Raw genomic sequence first — 23,617 nt, 5'->3', positions numbered from 1 at the left:
TCCTTGGTGTGGTATATGCCAAGAATGAACCTAATTTGAGCATTATATAAATAAGTGTAAATCTTCCCTGCACCATGCAATGAGAGAAAACCTGATATAATTCAATTATAAACTGTTTTCAATTTGGAAGCTTAATATCCTTCACTCAAAATGCAGCAGTTGCTGGCAAAAATAACAAATCCTGCAACAGATTTAAAAAAAATTCCCTCCATCACTCCTAACTCTACTGATAGTGTTAGGGAAAAAAGCATTGCTTTTGTTACTGTTTGTTTTTCTTTCCCTTCACAGATTCCCAACTAGACATATACCTGTATCAGAGAAACACATTAACAGCTCTTTACACCTTAAGCTTTTATTCTCTGCAATATTCTTATCAAATGCTTTTTAAAATATAAGTATAGCACATCCATTGGTTCTCCTTTATCTACATCACTCCCTCAAAGAACACCAATAGATTGGTTAAACTTGGTTTCCCTTTCAAAAAAATATATTGACCCTGTCTGATTATCTTGAACTTATCTAAGTACTCTGCGATAACTTCTTTAATAATAGCTTTGAATATTTTTCCAACTAACCTGCACTTTGCTGCTTTCTGTGACACTCTGTTTTTGAATCGAAGAGTCTTTACCTTCCATTTGAATGGGATCATTCCCGAGTGGAACCGTGGAAAATTAAAACGAATGCATCAACTATCTACTAGCTACGTCTTTTAAGATCATAGGCTGAAGTCCATTAGGTCCATGGCAATTGTTAGCCTGTAGCTCGAAAAAATGTAAACAGTACCATTTTACCAGTTTTCCTGAGGTATTTCCTCTCCTCCATTTCCTGATTTATTGCTAGTTTTCAGATATTATTGTATCCACTATCATGAAGACTGATGCAAAACAATTGTTCAGTTCATCTGCCATTTTCTGAATTATCATCACTAATTCTCCAGCCACATTATTTATTAGATAACTCTGTTAGCTCTTTTTAAAATATTTATCAAAACTCTTGTCATCTGTTTTACACTGCATTCCATACTATACTTGCTGAGTGAAAAAGCTTTTCTCATTTCACCCTTGCCTCTTTTGCAGTCACTTTAAATTTAACCCTTTCATTCTCATTCCTTTTTGCAAGTGGAAACAGTTCCACCTTATCTACTGTATTCAGCCCCCTCATGATCTTGAACACCTGTATCAGATCTCCTGTTAGCCGCCTTCTGTCCAAGGTGTACAGTCCCAGCTTAGAACATAGAGCATAGAACAATACAGCACAGAATAAGCCCTTCGGCCCTCGATGTTGCACCGACCTGTGAACTATTCTCAGCTCGTCCTCCTATACTATCCCAAAATCATCCATGTGCTTATCTAAGGATTGTTTAAATCTCCCTAATGTGGCTGTGTTGGCTACATTAGCAGGTAGGGCATTCCACGCCCTTACCACTCTCTGCATAAAGAACCTGCCTCTGATATCTATCTTAAATCTATCAGCCCTCAATTTGTCGTTATGCCCCCTAGTACACGCTGATGTCATCATCCTAGGAAAAAGACTTTCACTATCTACCCTATCTAATCCTCTGATCATCTTGTATGTCTCTATCAAATCCCCTCTTAGCCTTCTTCTTGCCAATGAGAACAGGTTCAAGTCTCTCAGACTTTCCTCATAAGAGCTTCCCTCCAGATCAGGCAACATCCTGGTAAATCTTATCTGCACCTTTTCCAATGCTTCCACATCCTTCCTGAAATATGGGGACGAGAACTGGACACAATATTCCAAGTGTGGCCGCACCAGCGTTTTGTATAGTTGCAGCATGATATTGCAGCTCTGGAACTCAATCCCTCTACGAATAACACACCATATGCCTTCTTAACAGCACTATCCACCTGGGTGGCAACTTTCAGGGATCTATGTATATGGACTTCAAGATCCCTCTGCGTTTTGTATAGTTGCAGCATGATATTGCAGCTCTGGAACTCAATCCCTCTACGAATAACACACCATATGCCTTCTTAACAGCACTATCCACCTGGGTGGCAACTTTCAGGGATCTATGTATATGGACTTCAAGATCCCTCTGCACATCCACACTACAAGAATCTTTCCATTGACTCGGCCTTCCTGTTATTCTTCCCAAAGTGAATCACCTCATATTTAGCATTGGACTCCATTTGCCACCTCTCAGCCCAATTCTGCAGTTTATCCAAGTCCCCCTGCAACCTGTAACATTCTTCCACACTGTCCACTACTCCACCGACTCTAGTGTCGTCTGCAAATGTACTAATCCATCCACCTAAGCCTGCATCTAAGTCATTTATAAAAATGACAAACAACAGTAGTCCCAAAACAGATCCTTGTGGTACACCACTAGTAACCGGACTCCAGGCTGAATATTCTCCATCAACCACGACTCGCTGTCTTCTTTCAGAAAGCCAGTTTCTAATCCAAACTGCTAAATCACCCTCAATTCCATGCCTCTGCATTTTCTCCAACAGAATACTATGTGGAACCTTATCAAAGGCTTTACTGAAGTCCATGTATACCACGCCAACTGCCCTACCCTCATCTACATGCTTGGTCACCTTCTCAAACAATTCAATGAGGTTTGGGAGACACGACCTGCCCTTGACGAAACCATGTTGACTATCTGAAATCAAATTGTTGCTTGCGAGATGACTATAAATCTTATCTCTTATAATCCTTTCCTACAACAGAAGTAAGGCTCACTGGTCTATAATTACCTGGGTCATCTCTACTGCCCTTCTTGAACAAGGGCACAACATTTGTAATCCTCCAGTCCTCTGGTACCAAACCTGTAGACAATGACGACTCAAATATCAAAGCCAAAGGCTCTGCTATCTCCTCCCCAGCTTCCCAGAGAATCCTCGGATAAATCCCATCCGGCCCAGGGGACTTGTCTACTTTCACTCCTTCTAGAATTGATAACACCTGTTCGTAACTAACCTCGATCCTTTCTAGTCTAATATCTTGTACCTCATTCTTCCCCTCTACAATATTCTCCTTTTCCTGAGTAAAAACCGATGAGAAATGTTCGTTTAGCACCTGTCCAACCTCCACAGGGTCCACATTCAACTTCCCACTTCTGTCTTTGACTGGCCCTATTCCTACCCTAATCATCCTTTTATTCCTCACAAACCTATAGAAAGCTTTAGAGTTCTCCTTTATTCTATTTGCTAAAGAGTGCTCGTGTCCTCTCTTTGCTCTTCTTAACTCTCTCTTCAAATCCTTCCTAGCTGATCTGTAACTCTCCATCACCTCATCTGACCCATCTTGCCTCATCAACACATAAACCTCCTTCTTCTTCGTAACAAGAGATGCAATTTCTGTGATAAACCACGGTTCCCTTATCTTATCACTTCCTCCCTGCCTGACAGGGACATAACTACCAGGGACATGCAATATCTGTTCTTTAAACCAGCTCCACATTTCCATTGCCTGCATCCCCTGCATTTTGCTACCCCATTCTATGCACCCTAATTCCTGCCTACTCGCATCATAATTGTCCTTGCCCCATCAACTCTTGACCTGTGGCATGTACCTATACCAAAGTGCAAACTCCACACAGACAGTTGTCCAAGGCTGGAATTGAACCCAGGTCCCTGGCGCCATGAGGCAGCAGTGCTGGCCACCGTGCCGACTTCTTCACTCTATCTTCTTAACTTAAATCTCTCATCCTTGTAAATTGCTTCTGTATAGGCCTGTATATAGGACTATTACAGTATTCTCAGACTGGCACAAATGTGCTGATGTTTAAGATGGAAACTTCATGCCCCAACAAAGTGACTTCAACTAAGAACCCTAAATCAGCAAAATTTCCCGGTTTGACAACTGATTTTTCTCTTTTACAGTTAAAACTGATAGTATGACCAAAATACCTGATGAAAAGTCTGATTTAAATACTACTTGGCATGTGATATAAACGTGTTCTGCTATCGGATTCTGTGTTTGCATACATATAATATGGACTATTTGGTGAACCTGTTAACTCTTTTGTTTTTCTTTTGCAGTTACTGAGAAAGAAGTCCAACAGTGGTAAGTTCAACATTCCTATATTTTTAAAAAGGAAAAATGTTTTCTATTGGATACCATCTAATTGAATGACAGAGTATTTCAATGGTCTAGTCCTGTTTGTATGTACAAATACAATCAGAGTGCGTCCCTGGTAAGCTACTCCACATGAGAAAGATCTCAGTTTTTATAACTTGATTGCCTCAGATTACTTAGCTCAGCACAATGGAGTACTTTAAATAGTAATGCAGGAAAAATCAGCCAGTGTTTCTGCCACTGAATACGGTCAGCCAGTAAAATATAATGATTCAAAATATTATGTATGTTGCTACCTAGAGGTTCCTTCACTGAGATTTAATCAATCCAATCTATTCAGGCAGCACGGTGGCACAAGGATTAAAAACTTTTGCCTCACAGCTGGGTACCCTTGAATTCCTCCCAAAGTCCAAAGACCTCTAGGTTAGGTGGATTGGCCATGGTAAGGTGCCCCTTAGCATCCAGGGTTTGCAAGCTAGGTGGATTAGCTGTGATAGATGCAGTGTCTGGAATTTTTGGGAGGTTTAGTGGATGTTGATCTGTGGGATACTCTTCAGTGGATCAATGCAGACTCTATGGGTTCAATGGCCTCAATCTCACTGTAGGATTTCTATGATTCTACCTTATTGCACACTGGCAGGTCTTTTATAACCTGCTCTTTGATCAGCTCCAGAGCATGCTAAAGCAGGAAGTTGGGAGGAAGAGGGACATGTCAGTGTTTGGTTGAGAAGGAACAAAGTTGAACATTATTCTGGACATGTCAGTGTTTGGTTGAGAAGGAACAAAGTTGAACATTATTCTAATGGCATCTGGCTAATATCAATTTGATCTAAACTTGATACAATAATGATGTACTAGGAAGCATCTCACATTTTGACTGTCTCAAACTTGTTTCCATTGGGCCTGGGTCTACTCTTTACCCTTTTATTATCCCATTTTTGACAAAAGTTTTCAGTTTCATCATTGATGGGAAAAGAAATGACACCTATAAAAAAAAGGTAAAAACAAGGACTGCAGATGCTGGAAACCAGAGTCTAGATTAGAGTGGTGCTGGAAAAGCACAGCAGGTCAGGCAGCATCCGAGGAGCAGGAAAATTGACGTTTTGGGCAAAAGCTCTTAATCAGGAATAGAGAGGCCTTTGCCCAAAACATCGATTTTCCTGCTCCTTGGATGCTGCCTGACCTGCTGAGCTTTTCCAGCACCACTCTAATCTAGACCTATAAAAAAGTTGTTGTTCTTCAGTTGAGTTCTAGAATTTTTCAGTAAGTGTGCTGCATCTGATTTCACTCGAACCTTTCTAGAAAATATAAGTCCAAAGTTAAGAGCTTTCATCATTGATGATCACAAAAATAAATTAGAACTTCATGCAGCGCTTTTCATACCTGACTGTTTCGATGTCACATGTTTTGATACAACTATTGGTAACAGCAGATTCAGAAAACTAATCAAGATAACAGTTTAGTTTTTATAATACTTATTTTCCAAGGTTAAACTTTAGGACATCAGTAGTATGTTATCTTTGATAGGATATCCTAATTACAGATAGTGCCATTCGGAAGTAGTATTTAGTTGGACTGGTATATACAGTTGGTCCTGTTGTCAGCTGATGTAAATACTTCAAATTCTGGGCATCCAGTTAATGCAATGGCAAATGAGCAGCTTCAGGAGTTTTACATGTTGTAGTTGTTGGGAAATCCTTTAGGGAAGAAAGTGAGGCAGGCACAGGGAAGGATTTGGAGACAAATGTGCAGATTATGGCTGATTAAGATTACTGTTTGAGAGAGCAATGGAGTTTATGTTTCCTTAAAATGACTCATTTTGTTAAAATGTGATGAAGTGAAACCATCAACTGATGGATGTGGAAGAAGACATTTAGGTTAATACTTCAGAAGATTAATGTAAGGGTAATCACATTTAACTAACTCTGCCATCAGTTGACATTTAATTTCAAACTGTTCACCCATTACATTATTATTGTTTGGTGCACTAGTACAGTTGTTCTTACTGACTTCTAAGTATGGAAGTGGCATGTTCATCTTCTAACTAAAATTTTGTACCTTGAGAAAAATTGTCTTTTTTTTATAAAATATAGTCTCAGTTCAGCTCATAGCTATTTGTCAGAATTTATAAATCTTTGCTAAGTTTTGCTGCTTTTCTATGTATTTATTTTGATTTTACAGCAGAGTACTATTTGGCAGTCAGTTTTTTTTTGGATAAAGCTTTTGATTGATTCATGTTTTCTTGTCAGAATAGTGTGTTGACTGGTGCTTCCAACATTTATAATAAAATGTCAGACATGGGTTTAAAGTGCTTCACATTCAGTTAGATGTTCCCAGCAATAGAATGCTTGCAGCATTTTTCCCAAATGGGTTAATTGGTTTAGCCAAGCAAGTAGCATCAACTACGCAAGCTAAGATACTCTGCAGCCATTATCTCTGCTAGGTAACTTTTAAAAATTCAACTTGTACAGAGAAATTATTGTATACCCCTGGAGCAGGTGGGACTTGAACCTGGTTCTTCTGCCTCAGAGGTAGGAACACCATCACTGCTCCACAAGAGCTCTACATAAGCTGAGCTAAGACGGTATGGTACTAGGAGAAATTTATTTCAGTGGAGAAGAAGATCAGCCAAGGTTTCTGTTATTGCTTTTTTTCAAGCTGGTACCCCATGCTTGGAGTTGAAAGTATAAGGAAATTGGTGGCTATGATACCCTCAATGATTTAACTTAACGTTTTGTCCTCTGAATATTAATAAATAAAGAAGTATAGCCTTGACTTGTGTTGTTTTTAAAGAATGGAGTCCTTTTAGTAATGTAAAGCGTGCCATAGTGTCATCAAAATTTGTGGAAGGATCATCTTTGCTGGAGAAATCTGGTGCATAAAAGAGTTTTGTAGCCAACACAAAATAAAACATATTAATTGGCTGAAGGCTAAATAACTGAAGGTGTGAATAGATGTGAAGTTGAAAAGCAGTGGTTGCTTGCTTGTTTGTGTTGAATGGAACAGAAGAATATGTGATAACTCTCAAAGAATTTATTAAGAACTATAACAGCCAGTCAATGAATGCCCTAATTGATGCTTTTCTAAGTTTCGTTTAATTACAGTTCAGCGTTTTAAGGTGTTGAAATGGAAATTGAATACTTGTCACTATAGTTTAGTTACACCAAGGAATGGGAAATTCAACATGATGTTGTTGAAGCAATTTAATTATTCTTGCTTGCAATGACGTTCATTTCCTCTGAAGTCCTGGCAACATTTTGGGCAGAAAGACAAATATTTTATTTTAACTTCAGAGAGCAACAGCCTAATGTTAGTCCTCTGGGAGAAATTGTGAACAGAACTTCTGTTTAAATGCCTGTAACTCTCAGTCAGAGGTTGCAATCAGCGTTTAGGAAGGCAGAAATGTTTGAAAAAGATCTTTATGTATTTGTTTCTAGGAGGATCACCCCAGATTCAGCTAACTGCAATGTTATTATTTTAGTTCAAAAAGCTCGTCAACAGAATGCTGACCATGTTCTATTAAAAAATGACTATGTTGCCTAACCTTCAAACCAATTTGTGGTTAAGAATTTCCAGCAACTTTGCAGCCTCTACCAACCTATAAATTTTCAGTTTTATATTGTTCAAAACAAAGACATTTCAGCAAATTTTCCATATGGGCATTGCTTCTGCCATTTTCAATGTTAAATTTATACAGCTGTATTTAAAAGCAAACTACCTTGTGCTGTATTGACGTCATCCTCCCAATGCTCATCATTTCCATTGATTCAAGGATTGAATTACAGCATGATACGTTTGCATAAGCAGTTTTCATTTTAAACATGGATTTAGCCATTTATAAAGGACAGTGAAACCATTAATATAAAATGGGATAAAATTATGTCTCTATGCTGAGTTAAAGAGTCACAGAAATTCACAGCGCAGAAAAAGGTCCTTCAGTCTTTTGCATCCACTCTGGTCAAAAACCAACTCGTAACTATTCTAATCCCATTTTCCAGTACTTGACCCATAGTCTTGTAATCACTGTGGAATACATCCCCACTTAAAGATTACTCTTTCCTTGACTCCTCTAAAGCAACTTCATTTGACAGGTAGATTGACAAGTATATTCTAATTTTACTGAAATACCAAATCCAGCTTGGATCCAGCTATTTCAGAGCCATGTATGGAACCTGCAGCACTTAAAAAGGCTTTGAAATATAAGCACCTTGTGCAAATGTTCTCTTTGTAATTGGAAATGTCTATTCTTCTCTCTTCACCCAAGAGTAATCAGGAAAATTGTTCATTTAGTATTTAATTCCCTTATTTTTCTGATCTTTGCTTTCTGCTCTTCTCAGTCCGGGCAATGAAGGCATTGGACTGGGGTGTAATTTCACAGACATTATGTGAATTTAAATCAGCAAAATGTTTGTTCTTCAACCGGAGCTGATCTCTGTTATAAGAATACAAGACACGCTGGATATTTGATATGATCTGGCTTGCTAGATCATAATCTCTTAAAGAATAGAATGTGTAATAGAAACAAGGGTAAGATGTAAGTGGCAAGATTCCAGGACTGAATTTTGTTATACAAATTTGAACAAAACAAACATAAGCCATAATATCTTGTAAGTGTTTTGAACAGGTGAAATGCTGATTCTATACTATACACACTACATTTGCAACTTAGACTGTAACTTTTAGGATTAACACGAAGTAGGTATGAGTTAATAGATAAACTGTGGTCGAATAGACATATTCTCCAGTAAATATTTGGAATATTGAAACCATTTGTGAGGAGTGTATGTTGTAATTTGTGGATGCAGATTATGTTGGTAAGGTTCTTAGTGAGTTTTTTGACTGTCTTCACAAAAGAGAGAGATGATGCTGGCATTCAAGGAGAAGAGGAGGATTGTGAAATATTAGATTAAGCATATTGGTAAGGGAAGTACTGGAGAACTAGCCACCTTGAAAGTAGATAATCACCAGGGCTGGATGAATTCTATCTTAAGGTGTCTAAGAAAACCAGGGAAGAAGATCATTTTCCAATTCTTACTAGATACAGGCCAGATAACAGATTTTTGGAGATCTGCAAACATTTAAATTATTTAAGGAGAATGTGAGAGATAGGCCTAATAATTAAGGGCAAGACTTTCGTGGCAGGCAGAATGCTTGAATCAATATTGAGAGAAAGGATTATTTGGAAAGCACAGTTAATCAGGGATAGTCAGCATGGTTTTGTTATGGGAAGGTTATGTCTTAATAGCTAAACTGAATTATTTAAGGATGCAACAAGGAAGATTGTGGTACTGCGGTGGGTGTTGTCTATATGAATCTTGGTAAGCCATTTAGCAAGGTCCCATCTGACTGACTGATTAGAAAAATTAAAACCCCAGAGGAGAGTGTGGCAAGCTTGAGCCAAAATTGACAAGAAATAAAGGCTAATGGTTGATAGATGCTTTTGTAATTGGAAAGCAGCATTCAGTGGTGTTCCACAGGCCGACTGTCAGGTGCCTTGCTGTTTGTCAATATATACTAATGATTTAGATATAAATGTGAGATGCACAATTGGGAGATTTGTGGACAAAACAAAATGAGCTGGGCACAGCGGAGAGGGAGGTAATGTTGAGGAAGTGGGGTGACTGCAGAATGATTTGAACAGGCTAGGAGAGTGCGCAAAGAAGTGGCAAATGGAATACAGTATGGGAAAGTGTGAGGTTATGCACTTTGGTAGAAGAATAGAGGTGCAGACTATTTTCGAAACTGAGAAAGGCTTCAGAAGCCTGAGCACAAAGGGACTTGGGAGTCCTGATTCAGTATTCTCTTAAGGTTAAAGTGCAGTTTCTGTTGGCAGTTAGGCAGGCAAATGCAAAATGAGCATTCATTTCAAGAGGGCTAGAATACAACAGCAAAATACTGAATACTGAGAGGCTTGGATATAGTGGACATGGAGAAGATATTTCCCATAGGAGGAGGGACGAGGACCCGATGTAACGGCCTCAGAGTGAAGAAGTGATCCTTAGAACTGACATGAGGGGGAATTTCTTCAGCCAGAGATTGTTCGACTGTGGAACTAATTGCCGCAGAAGGCTGTGGAAGCCAAGTTATTGAGTGTATTTAAGACAGACAGATTTTTGATTGGTAAGGTGATCAAAGATTATGATGAAAAGGCAGGAGAATGAAGTTAAGAAACATAACAGCCATGGTGGAGCAGACTCGATGGACCAAATGGCCTAATTCTACTCCTATGTCTTGTGATCGTATGGTAATGGATTTGGGGGTGCTAAACAAAGCAAGCGAATACTTAATAAATAGGCAGGTATTGAAAGAGAGAAAGGAAGTGAGCAACCTTGTGTAGACGTTCCTGAAGGTGACGGGCAAATAAAGCCATTTATGATGTTTACCTTCATTGGGCGATTTGTTGAATACAAAATAGGGATATAATGCTGGAATTATAAAGGATACCAGTTAGGCCATAGCTGGAGTTTTGTGTACGGTTTTGATCATCATATTGCATACAGGATGTAATTGCTGTAGAGAGTAGTATGGACAGTTATTAGAACATTGCCAGTGCTTGTAAATTGTATGGTTGTCATCTTTAGAACAGAGGAGGCTGAGGGTAATTTAATTCATGAGCATAAAATGGTGAAGGGCTTCAGTTGAGTGAACAGGGAGGACCTGTTTCTCCTAGCGATAGGGCAATTACCAGGGCTGTACAGATTTACGGTGCTTAGTAAAAGAATTAGATAGGAGATGAGGAAAAGCTTTTTCACCGAGAAGGTCATGGGTGTCTGAAATTCACTGCCCAGTCTGGTGGATGAGGCGGAAACTTTCAACTCTTAAAAGGAATCTGTTGTGTTGTAACTTGCAAGGCTAAAGATGAGGTGCAGAAAAGTGGGATCAGACGGATTGATTAGCTAGATAATAGAGAGTTGAATGGTCTCTTTCTGTGCTGTAAGCTTCCTGTGACTCCAGAATGGCAATGATAGTAAGATAGTCACTCCACTCCTAACTTTTATGGCTTAGAACTGAGCTCTGCATTTCTGGCCAAACAGTCAGTTTTCAGTTCCTTAGAGTGCAGAAAAGAGTAAGGAGTCAGGGATGTGCAGTTGAGAGTGGTCAGTTTTCTTTTTATAGATATTTTTATTAGAAATTTAACATTTTTACAAGTTTACAAAAATAAACAAAACTCTCAAATATAAACATTGATATACAATTAAATCAAATATACAATAGCCAAAATTTAACAAAAGAAAAAAAATACCGAAAAAGAAAAAAAAACAAAACTCAACTATCTACTAATCTAACCTACAACTAACCAGAGTGTATATTTAAGTCTCTTACATGCTCGGAATGTGTTAACATCAGATGTAATAAAACCCGTATTCGTGCGGGATTCCTCTCCAAAGGGGCCCCGGACCAGCCAGGTTTGTAATCTCAATTAAGTAAAAGCCCTTGTTAGGATAGCCAAATATCTATATTTATGTAATTCAAGAAGGGCTGCCATATTTTATAAAATAATTCGGTCTTTCGGTGCACCATATTTGTAAGGAAGTCAAGGGGAATACATTCCATAATTAATCTATGCCAGTTTGAAAGTCCAGGGGGGCCCTCAGCCACCCAGTTCACCAAAATATTTTTCCTTGCACAGAAAGAAAGAATAGAAAGTAATCTCTTCCCGTACATGTCCAGGGAGGAAAAGTTCGAAAAGCCCAAAAGGAGAGATACAGGGTCCACTTTAATTTCCGTTCCTAAAATTTCTGTCAGGGTACTTGCTACTTTAGTTCAATATCTACGGATCGTATGACAGGTCCATAAGCAATGTACAAGAGTGCCCACCTCTATTTTGCATTTGGGACACATTGGAGATGCTCCTGCCTTAAATTTTGCCAGTCGAACCGGTGCTATATGGGCCCTATGAAGTATCTTCATCTGGATAGCCTGGGTTCTGTTACAGATAGTAATTCTTCTAGCGTTTTCTCAAATATCATTCCACGTTTCTATAGAGATTTCTAGTCCCAAATCCTGATCCCATGTTTTAAGCAGATTATCCATATCTCCCGATACTTCTTCATGTAGTAAATGATAAATAGTACTGACGGAAGATACCCCCACTGGTCTAGGACACTACATTCTCTATCTGATTTATAAAGACTATCTAATAACGTAGTCTTCTTCTGTATATAATCTCGAATTTGGAAATATCGAAAGAGGTCTCCATTAGGTTATCCGAATTTCTGACACAGCTGTTCAAAAGACATTAGGACCCCATCCTTAAATAGGTCCCCTAAACATGAGATACCCCTGGATCTCCAGAGTTTAAAAGTGGCATCTGTAAACCCCAGTTGGAATCCCCATGCTCCCACTATCGGTGCATAGGGGATGTTTTATGTGAGTTGCCCCATTTTGCCGCATTATATTCCAAGCCTTAATTGTGTTTAGTATTATATGGTTTTTACAGTGATCTGTAATGATTTTCCTCTTGTCTGAAAATAAAAGGTTAATAAGTGGGTATTTTACTTGAGAGGCCTCGATGTCCAACCAGATTGATTGTGGATCAGACAAGACCCAATCAACTATGTAACTTAATAGGGAACTTAACTGATATTTCCTAAAATCTGGGAAGTCCAATTCTCCCCTTGTCTGTGGAAGCTGTAGCTTCTTCAGCTTAATGAGGGGCCGTCTATGATTCCAGATAAAGGAACCCAGCCAGCCATATAATGTACGTAGAGCCGTCCTCGGCAGCATCACCGGAAGCATTCTCATAGGATATAGGAGACGGGGCAGGACATTCATTTTGATTAGTGCTATTCTACCCAACCAGGAAATTGGAAGGTCTCCCCTTGGCTGGAGGTCCTGCCTTATCCTTTCCAGTAAATGCACAAAATTAGCCTAATACAACTGATCAAATACTGGAGTAATAAAAATGCCTAAATATAAGAAGTCCTCCAGGGACCAACGAAAGGGAAAAAGGGATCCGTCCACTAAGTGGGGTGTCATAGCAAGACCACCCATTGGCATAGCCTCCGATTTTGAAAAATTAATTTTATAGCCTGAGAATGCGCTAAATGTATTAATAACTTGGATTAGGTGAGGTACGGACATCAGAGGATTACTGAGGAATAGAAGAACATCATCTGCATAAAGGGTATTTTTATGTTTACCTGTACGAATCCTCGGGGCCGTTATATTAGGATCAGCCCGTATAGCTTCTGCTAGTGGTTCAATTCTTAGCGTAAATAACAATGGCGAGAGAGGACATCCCTGACGGCAGCCCCTACCCACACTGAAGCTATCCGAACCTAATCCATTGGTAACCACAACTGCTTTGGGATCATTATACAATGTTGAGACCCATTTGGTAAACACCTGTCCAATGCCAAACCTTTCCAATGTGTAAAACAAATATGACCATTCAACCCTATCAAATGCCTTTTCCGCGTCTAATGAAACTACTACTCCTGGTATCTTTCCCTGATGGCAGGCTTGAATCATATTCAAAACCCTTCTAATATTATTGGATGATCTATGGCCCTTAATAAATCCCGTCTGGTCCTCCTTTATAATATGTGGTAGTACCTTTTCTAGTCTCAATGCTAACGTTTTAGAAAGGATTTTAAAATCTACATTTAGCAAGGATATTGGACTATATGATGTACAATCTTCTGGATCCTTTCCTTTTTTAAGGATAAGAGAGATATTTGCCTCTTTCAGCGAAGGCGGGAGACAGCCCTGACTATATGCATAGTTATACATGTCCATAAGTGGACCAGCCAATATTTCTGTAAATTCTTTATAGAATTCAGCTTGAAAACCATCTGAAGTTGCCTAATTGCATCAAGTATTTCTTGGACTGTTAGAGGAGCATTTAGGACCGATACCTGTTCCGGAGTTAGGCCTGGAAAGGTCAAATTTTTAAAAAATGACTGCATCCTCCTCGTCCTATCCTCACAATCCTGCGATTTATATAACTCGGAATAAAATTCTCTAAAGATCGCATTAATCTTTTTATGATCATGAGTCAAAATACCCGTACTTTCCTTGATTGACGTAATAGTCTGAGGGGCCTTTTTTTCTTTGCAAGAAATGCTAAGTGTCTACCCGGTTTGTCGCCATATTCATATAACCTTTGTTTTGCAAATAATATTTCCCTCTTAGCCGTTTGGGTAAGCGTAGTGTTTAGAGCTGTCCTAAGAGCCGTAATCCTTTGCAATTTAATAATAGAAGGTCTATCAGTGTATGCTGTTTCAGCTGCTTTTAAGCGAGCTTCAAGCAGACGCTGTTGTTCTCCCTTCAATTTCTTCTGGGTCGCTGAATAGGAGATGATCAAACCTCGCGTGTAAGCTTTGATGGTCTCCCACATCATTGATGGGTTGCTAGCTGTACCTGAATTAATTTCTAAAAAAGTTTTAAATTCTTGAGAGAAGTACTTTACAAATTTACTATCTTTCATTAGGAAGGGGTCCATACGTCCATATGAGGGGATGTCCCATTATTCCTCGCCTTAGTTTCCATATATACAGCAGCGTGGTCGGAAATTGCTATACTACCTTTTTTACAGGATGATATGGAATTTTTAAAAATCGAGAGGGCAAAAAACATATCAATTCTGGTATGACATTTATGTGGATTGGAGTAGAAAGAAAAATCTCTGCCCTATGGATGAAGACATCTCCATACATCTACTAATCCTAATTCTTTGTTCAGATCCATCAATTGTCTAGATGTGGGAGATACTCCTGCAGTACTCTTGGGAATCCTATCTATTTCCGGATCCATAATACAATTAAAGTCTCCCCCTATAATTGTATGACAGGCACCGAAAGCCATCAATTTTGAAAAGGCTTCCGTTATAAATTTAAAGGGGTGTGCTGGGGGGCAGTACAAATTTAAAATCCCATATTCCTCTCCATTTATGAGGGCTTTAATCAAAATATATCGTCCAGATTTGTCTTTTATCTGCTTTAGGATTTTGAAAGGGAAATTCTTCCGAACAAGAATAACAACTCCCCTGCTTTTTGAGCTAAAAGAAGAAAAATGGCCTGATCAAATCCACCCTGTCATAATTTCAAGTGTTCTTTATCCGACAGGTGTGTCTCCTGTAGGAGAGCTATATCAACTCCTTCCTTCTTAAGATTTGATAATATTTTCTTCCTTTTGACTGGCGAATTACTCCCCTTGACATTCCAGGTGCACCACTTAACCGACTGATCAACCATAATCATCTGGGCAAATCCGAGACCCCTCGGCAGGGGAAACACTATCCAGAACATCCCGAGCGTAGAGCATATAAAATTTACAAAAATAAAGCCTCTCTAATACACTCACAACAATACAATAAAAAACTATTTCTAAATAAAAAAAAACGTATCTAAGTGGAGATTTTCCCCCTTGTTCCCAGGGGGTGTCACTTCCTCTCCAAAAGTCCATCATATCCTCTCCCAACCAATGCCCCACCCTTGACCCAGGCGCTCCTCAATAAAATGAGGAGAATTCAGATATAATACAAAGCTAGAGTTAACAGTGAGCACCCTACCCCCACCCATACCAACACCTGGATATATTTGGTAATGTTAATACCATATATAAACATATAACTATAAAATTACAACCTCAACAAATAGTAATTAAATATAAATATAGTAATACAAAATAACAAGGGAGAAACAACCCCGCTCCTAAAGACAGAGGTAAAATTGAATAAGGTAACCACCTCCCCCCACCAACATTAACCAAACCCCCCAGCTTATATATATATATATATATATATATATATACACACACACACACACATACATACATACATATATATATATATATACACACACACATATACATACATCCCACATATATACATAAAATAATAAAAGAAAACAACCCCAAGGGGGGGGAGACAATCAAATCCCTCTCCCCACCCCCCCATGATAATATTAAACAGTAAGATAAGAGAAAAAAAAGGGGGGATATAAACCAAAGCGGGGGGAAAGGCAAACCAACATCCATTACGTCTTACAGTTTATCTAAGAGAGTCCAAGAATTCCTTAGCGTTTTCTGGCGATCCGAAGTTATATACGGATCCTTCATGGTTAAAGCGTAGCGTCGCTGGGTAGCGTAAGGAGTACTGAATATTTAAGTCCCTTAAACGTTTCTTCGCCTCGTCAAATGCCTTGCTCTTTCGGACCAGAGCTGCGGTAAAGTCCTGGAATAACATGATCTTGGATCCTTTATAGATCATAGCTTGGGGGTCTTTTCCAAGATTTCTAGAGGCTTCTAGGAGTATCTGCCTCTCCTTGTAGCTCTGCAGCCGGAACAGGACCGGGCGTGGGCGCTGGTTCGAGCCGGGCCCGTGTATTGCGACCCGGTAGGCCCATTCTACCCTTACCTGGCCTGATCCAGCTTCCAGATTTAAAAGCTGTGGCAGCCACTGCTCGAGGAATGCTGTAAGCTGGCCTTCCTCTTCCCGTTCGGGAAGGCCCAGCAAACGAATATTTTTTTGATGACCTCGATTATCGAGGTCGTCAATGTGATTCTCTAAGGTCCGGACTCGCTGTTCGAGAAATTGTCTAGATCTGGGAGATACTCCTGCAGTACTCTTGGGAATCCTATCTATTTCCGGATCCATAATACAATTAAAATGTCTCCCCCTATAATTGTATGATGGGCACCGAAAGCCATCAATTTTGAAAAGGCTTCCGTTATAAATTTAAAGGGGTGTGCTGGGGGGCAGTACAAATTTAAAATCCCATATTCCTCTCCATTTATGAGGGCTTTAATCAAAATATATCGTCCAGATTCGTCTTTTATCTGCTTTAGGATTTTGAAAGGGAAATTTTTCCGACCTGATCCACGACCTGATATAATTGACCTGATCCACGACCGATTGAGCTGTTGTTTCGGAGGTCGCGGCCTTTAGCTCCGCCCCTCCGTCTCGGCGCTCGATTTCTTGGATGTCTCGGTCGTGCGTCTGCAGCACGGCCGAGAGTGAGTCCCATCGATTTCGGGATTCTTCGATGAAAGCGTCGATCTTCGCGCCCAGTTTGGAGATCATTTCTACAAGGCTTGCCACCGTAGGTAAGTCCCCTGGGGCGGCTGTGGACGCCTCGGCTGCAGCTGGAGAGGGTGGGTGAGGGGTTCCTGCTTGTTGAGAGCTGCGGGCTCCCTTCCCTTTAGTCATTTTTACTAAAGATTAGATTGTTTAAATTTAATATTAAACAACTAATTAAATTAAACAGCTATTATAAATGATTTGGTGAGTGTGGTGGGGGTGGGTGACCCACTTTACCCAAGTCTTGGGAGGAGCATTGTAGACTCAGACTTGCTGGGTCGCCGCCATCTTGGATCTCGAGGGTGGTCAGTTTAATCGTTACCCAGGAGTTAGACCTAGATTTTTAATCCTGCAATTTTTTCTGGATAACTATTAGTTTAATTGCTGAAATCCTTATCCATAATATGTTATCTATCTCTAGTTGTGACCATTCCAATGCATACCTCGCTGGCCTTCAGTATTCCACTCTCTAATATATTGAGGTTGTAGTGATTGTAACAAGGTCAGTGAGGTGGAGCTTATAGAATATGAGTTCTCTGATTGAGGTTGTTAATCTGGTCCAATCAAGGAGTTCTGGCTGTGAGATATAAAAAGAGTGTCTGTTCCCTCTCAAAGCTGGCTCTGAGGAAACCGAATCAGTGTCAAGGACATTCCATTTGTAAATAAAGGGTGACTTTGGCACGGGATACCAGCTTCTGCGGAGTTATTTCGGTGGCGATGACAGAAAGGCATGCTCCTGAAGAAATTTGCTGACAACAGTTGTCTTTGAGTTGGAGTAAGCATTTCGGGCATCATGTCATTATTTGAAAAATTTGACTCATTCAGTTAAGGAATATTATAAACCGAAGCCTCCTCTAATTCTGAGATGCTATCGGTTATACTTAGCAATTTGAGTTCCTTGAAAGTGAAGTTACAGATAGATAGGATAGTGAAGAAGACATTTGGTATGCTTTCCTTTATTGGTCAGAGTACTGAGTACAGGAATTGGGAGTTCATGTTGCGGCTGTATAGAACATTGGTTAGGTCACATTTGGAATATTGTATGCAATTCTGGTCTCCCACCTTTAGGAAGGATGTTGTGAAACTTGAAAGGGTTCAGTTAAGATTTAAAAGGATGTTGCCAGGCTTGGAGGGTCTAAGATACAGGGAGAGGCTGAATAGGCTGGGGCTGTTTTCCCTGGAGCTTCGGAGGCTGAGGGGTGACCTTATAGAGGTTTATAAAACCATGAGGGGCATGGATAGGGTAAATTGACAAGATCGTTTCCCTGGATGTGGGTGTCCAAAACTAGAGGGGAAAGACTTAAAAGGGATCTAAGGGGCAACTTTTTCACACAGAGCGTGGTGCATGTATGGAATGAGCGGCCAGAGGAAGTGGTGGAGGCTGGTACAATTACAACATTTAAAAGGTATCTGGATGGGTATATCAATGGGAAGGGTTTAGAAGGATATGGGCCAAGTGCTGGCAAATGAGACTAGATTAATTTAGGATATCATGGACAAGATGGATCAAGGGTTCTGTTTCCATGCTGTACATCTCTATGACTAGACTCTATAACCAGGGGAAACCATATCACGATTTTTGACTAGGTTAAGCTGACTAGCAGAGGCATATGACTGGTTTAACCCCTAATGTGATGCTGACAGACTGTTTGGTATGTGGGATTAATGATGTAATCATGCAAAAGCACCTTCTAGATTAACAGCTGGAGTTCAAACAGGCCCTACACCTGGCTTTATCATTGGAAAATGCAACAAGTGGACCATATGAGTTGCAGGATATTCCAATGGAAGTGGATACCCTCGCAGTCTGATTGAAAGTGGGGAATAGTATTTGAGTAAAGGCAAATGTGTAACTCCATTCAGGGCATATCCTGAACGGCGGGACTCTAGGTCAGAGCAAAACCCCAAAAGAAAGCCAAACCTTGGCATTTGGCAAACCATGTTGGTGCTGGTATGTGGACTTGAGCAAAAGAGTCCCACTCAACCTAAATTGAGTAAGAGAACTCCTAGGCCAGTATCCAGAAACGTGCACACCCTGGAACGTCCATCTACATCTGGTTTCGAACAGTTAAGTTGCTTTGCAACATCCAAATCAGAACCATCAAAGTAAACGTATAATTAAATGGTCATCCAGCTCTAATGGAGGTTGACAATGGTGCTGTCGCTTCAGTGATCGCAGTACCAGACTTTGACAAAACTCATTCAGGACTCTAACCCTTAAGTTTGCGCAGGTCTTCGGCCAGACTGAGAACCTATACTGGGGATCCTTTACCGATTACAAATACAACTTTGGTTCTGGTCTCTTATGAGAGGCAGCTGGTTCAGTTACCACTGATTGAGCCCAAGCTTGATGGGGTGAAATTGGTTGAGAAAGATTTGCCTAGATTGACTCAACGTTTTTCAGTTAGAAAATGGCTCCTGGGTAAAGTCGTAATTAAATATCTGAACACTTTTCAGGATAATTTACAGACTATCAAAGGGTCAAGGCCAACTTGCATGTCGACCAGGAAACAATTCCGCGATTCAGCAAGGCTCATCTAGTACCATTTGCCTTACAGGCAAAGATAGAGGCAGAAATCAAAAGGGTGGAAATTGAAAGAATCATCAAACCAGTTTGCAGAATCGCCTGCACTGGTCATACTGATTGTGAAGCCCGACAGATTGGTTCGCCTTTGTGGGGATTTTAACTAAGTGGTAAACTGCTTTTCGAAGCTGGATAAATACTGAATCCCTCGCATAGAGGTGCTATGAAGTTGAAGGCATGTACTGTACCTTTAAGAGAGAGTGAATGCTGTTTTGCGCTGAGAGCTTACAAGCACCTGTAATATGACGAGCTACCATTATCCGGAAATTTGAAAATATGTTACATTTGGCTGTGAAATAAATAACTGAGTTGGTTGTTATTTTGACAACAATTCAAATTTAACCAATCAGTTTAAATTATGCCCCAGGATACTAAAACCCAATTGATTCTGAATTTATTGTTTTGCCAACATCAAACCAATGAGACAATCCGATGTTGGGGCAATAAGAACGGCAGGCAGTTTGAAGGTTAGACAGAGTAACTGCCATCGACAGTAACTGCCATCGAGAAAGACTGCCATTCAAAAACACTCTCTATCAAAGGTACTTTTTGCATTTGAAAAATGTTCACAGTAAAAGAAAGAGGACAACCCCGGGAGATCTTAAGCCGAAAGAAGACAGACACTGACGACGACAACAGCTGCTGTGTGGTTTGAAATTAAGTTGATATAATTTTTTTTCTTGGAACATATTGTTATAGATTTGGAGGCAGATAATAAGCAGATAAGAGAAAGGGGGTTTAGAGTTGTGAATAGTTGTTGTTTAATGTTCACTTTGAGAGTTAAAGAATAAATTGATATTATTTTCTTTGAATAATGGAATTTGGAAGTTCTCTGTCACTTATATTTTAACAGATTAAAAGGGGAGGTGAGCTTTTCTGGGTATTTGATTTAATAGAAGGGTTCACCTCTGTGTCGTAACAGAGGGTTTATTTGTAAAGCTGGTGGGGGGGTGGGGGGGCTGTTTTTCAAGAAGTTGGACATGAGCCATGCATACTTGCAATTGTGGTTAGATGAGGATTCCCAGAAGTATGCTACAATTAATCACCATAATTTGAACCAATAAACAAGAGTGCCATTTGTTTTGCCAAGAGTATCGTCAACCTGTGCAATCTTTCAGCAGACACTGGTGAACATTTTATAAGGGATTTACCCCTCCGTCATCATTAATTTTGATGGTGTGTTAATAACAGGGAAGACCAATAAGGAACACTTAGAGAACTTGGACATAGTCCTCAGTTGTTTCTCACAGATGGGCATATGCTTCAGAAGGGAATAATATGTATTCCAGGCACCCCAGTGACTTACTTGGGCTACAGAGTTAGCAAGACTGGGTTACACCTGTTGGAAGATAAAGTAAGGGCGATCAAAGATGTCCCAGCTCTCACATCTCTACTGGTGCTTAGGTATTTCCTTGGGCTGGTGAACTATTATGGAAGGTTCATACATAACTTGTGCTCCATCCTGGCACCTTTGCATCGACTTTTAAAAATAGATCAGCCTTTGAAATGGTCATGTAACCAAGCCATAGTCTTTAGGAAAGTGAAGGAACTGGTATCACCCTCTTAAGATGTTGGCACACTGTGATCCTAAGTGATATTGACATGCATCAGGGTAGCATTAGCTCTTACGTGACCCCATGGAGAGGAACACCCACTAGTGTATGCATCCAGGACTTTGGTTAATGCAAGGTATAAATATGCCTAGATAGAGAAGGAAGGCTTGGCAGTCATATTTGGAGTCAGGAAGTTCCACCAATACCTTTGCGGATATAAATTTGTAATAATAACGAACCGCAAATCCCTGCTAGGTCTACTTAAAGAGGACCAGGCAGTGCCACCTATAGCTTCAGGCTGAATTCTGCAGTGGGCTGTAATACTAAATTCATATAATTACAGGTTGGGATACGGTCTGGGAGTCCAAGTAGCAAATGTGGGTGCATTGAGCTGTCTCCCGCTGGCAGATACACCATCAGTGGTACTGCCACTGGAAGAGTCCGTAATGGTTTTAAGTTTTCTACACACAGATACAGATACAACTGACTATCAGACGTTTGGTACAGAAAGATCTTGTCCTGACAAAACTGAAACAATTGGTAATGAAGAGGGAAACCCAAAGGGCTACCACAACCAGAAGTGAAATCTTTTTGGACCTGGAGAAACCAGATCACAGTAGAGAATGGTATATTATTATGGGGAACAGGAGTGATTGTCCTGAGCAAAGGTTGCTGCCAGATACTGACTAAACTCCACCAGGGTCATCCAGGGGCTTCCAAAATGAAAATATTGGTGAGAAGTTATGTCTGGTGGCCAGGATTGGATGCAGACATAGTTGCGTTAGTTGGACAGTGCCCAGAGTACAAACAAGGACAAAAATTGTCACCAGCAGCTTCCCCCATATTTGTGGAAATGACCTTATAAACCCTGGTTTTGGTTACATGTTGACTATGCAGGTCCTTCCATGGGCTCAATGTTCTTAATCATTGTGAATGCCCACCCAAAGTGGCTGGACGTGCATAGAGTTCATTCATCAAACACTGGGACAATGATAGAAAAACTACACACATCTTTTGCAATACATGGCCTCCCGGAAGTGTTGGTCACAGATAATGTGCCATTGTTTACCTGCAGGGAATTTAAGTATTTCCTAAAGTGGAATGTTATGTATCATATAAGGACATCTCCATACCATCCATTAAATGGTCTGGCAGAAAGAGCAGTCCAAACGTCAAAGGCAGGCTTAAAGAAACAACCTATAGCTTCACTAGATAGCAAACTGTCCCAGTTCCTTTTTGATTATAGGACCACCCCTCAGCAACTATAGGGATGGCTCCAGCAGAGTTGCTAATGAGGAGACATCAGGTTCTGATCGTCCTGGAGCCTTGAAGGGAGCGTTTGGGATGGGAGGTATGAGTGCGACAGGCAGGTGTGAAATGGACACAAGACTCTGCAAAGTGAAAGAGACAGTTTACTTAAGGGGACAAAGTTTGGTGGAGGAGCCATGGGAATTACCCTGCATGGGTCAGAGGCATAGTTGATGCAAGATCAGGTCCAGTGACGTATATATTTCAGGTAGGTGTGATGGTTCAGAACCAGCACATGAACCATATGAAAGCTGCAAATGCGTGGCAGCAAAATGCATCTGGCTATCTTTCCAACTGTTATGGAACCTGTGGGTTCTCCCTCTCCATCAAGCATTGAAGATATCTCGGAATCTGAGATGGGCATGGTGGATGTTGAAGCCTCGATGCCTTTGCTGTTTGAAGAGTAGAATGAATTTCTTCTGAGATGCTCTGGGTGCAAGAGGCAAGCTACTGTGCATTATACACCACTTATATCAGAGGTAGAGTTGGAAGAACCTGTGCTGATGCTGAAATGTCCCCAAGAGGAGCATAAAAAAAAAGGCCTGTGCCCTTGGACTCAGGGGGAAGGGGATGTAGTGATTGTAATGAGGTCAGCCAGGTTGGATCTTGTGGAATAAGAGTTCCCTGACTGGAGCTGTTAATCTCTTCCAATCAGGGAGCCCTAGCTGACAGTTATAAACAGGAGTGTCAGAGGTTCTATTTACTGAGAGCTGGCTCTGAGGAAACATTAAGGAGTTTGCACATGTAAATAAAGAGTGACTTGGTGACGGGATACCAGCCTCTGTGGAGTTATGTCAGAGGTCAACCAAAACTACCTTTGCTCTAACTCTCTCAATATCTTGTTCGCTAATTAGCCCAGTTATCACTGACCTCCATTGGCTCTATTGGTAACTATGCCTTCAGCTGATAAGGCTCTAAACTCTGGAATTCCTTCCATAATCCTCTCACTTCTATACCTTTCTTTCCTCCTTCGAGAGTACCTTTTTGCCCAAGCTTTTAGTCAGCCTTATGTACCTCAGTGTAAAATTTTGCTTTGTCCTGCTCCTATGATGCACCTTCTGGCATTATGTTAAAAATGCTGTATAAGTACAAGGTGTTGTAGTA

General features: G+C 40.3%; 1 protein-coding gene across 9 annotated transcripts in view; it reads left to right on the top strand.

Moving 5' to 3' along the window:
- LOC122564925 (neuronal calcium sensor 1) overlaps nucleotides 1-23,617 on the top strand; it is a 177,249-nt gene that overhangs the window by 67,064 nt on the left and 86,568 nt on the right. For all 9 annotated transcript variants that reach the window (XM_087998311.1, XM_043720411.2, XM_087998303.1 and 6 more), the window contains one exon: nucleotides 4,008-4,032. In XM_087998311.1, the coding sequence (XP_087854437.1) occupies nucleotides 4,008-4,032 (25 nt within the window). The remainder of the gene's footprint in view (nucleotides 1-4,007; nucleotides 4,033-23,617) is intronic.

Source organism: Chiloscyllium plagiosum, unplaced genomic scaffold, assembly GCF_037043375.1.
Source record: "Chiloscyllium plagiosum isolate Xiang-an unplaced genomic scaffold, Cpla_swu_hap1 HiC_scaffold_21, whole genome shotgun sequence".
Taxonomy (NCBI): Eukaryota; Metazoa; Chordata; class Chondrichthyes; order Orectolobiformes; family Hemiscylliidae; genus Chiloscyllium; species Chiloscyllium plagiosum.
Note: the sequence above shows the minus strand (reverse complement) of the source record. Positions and strands in the feature narration are given on the sequence as shown.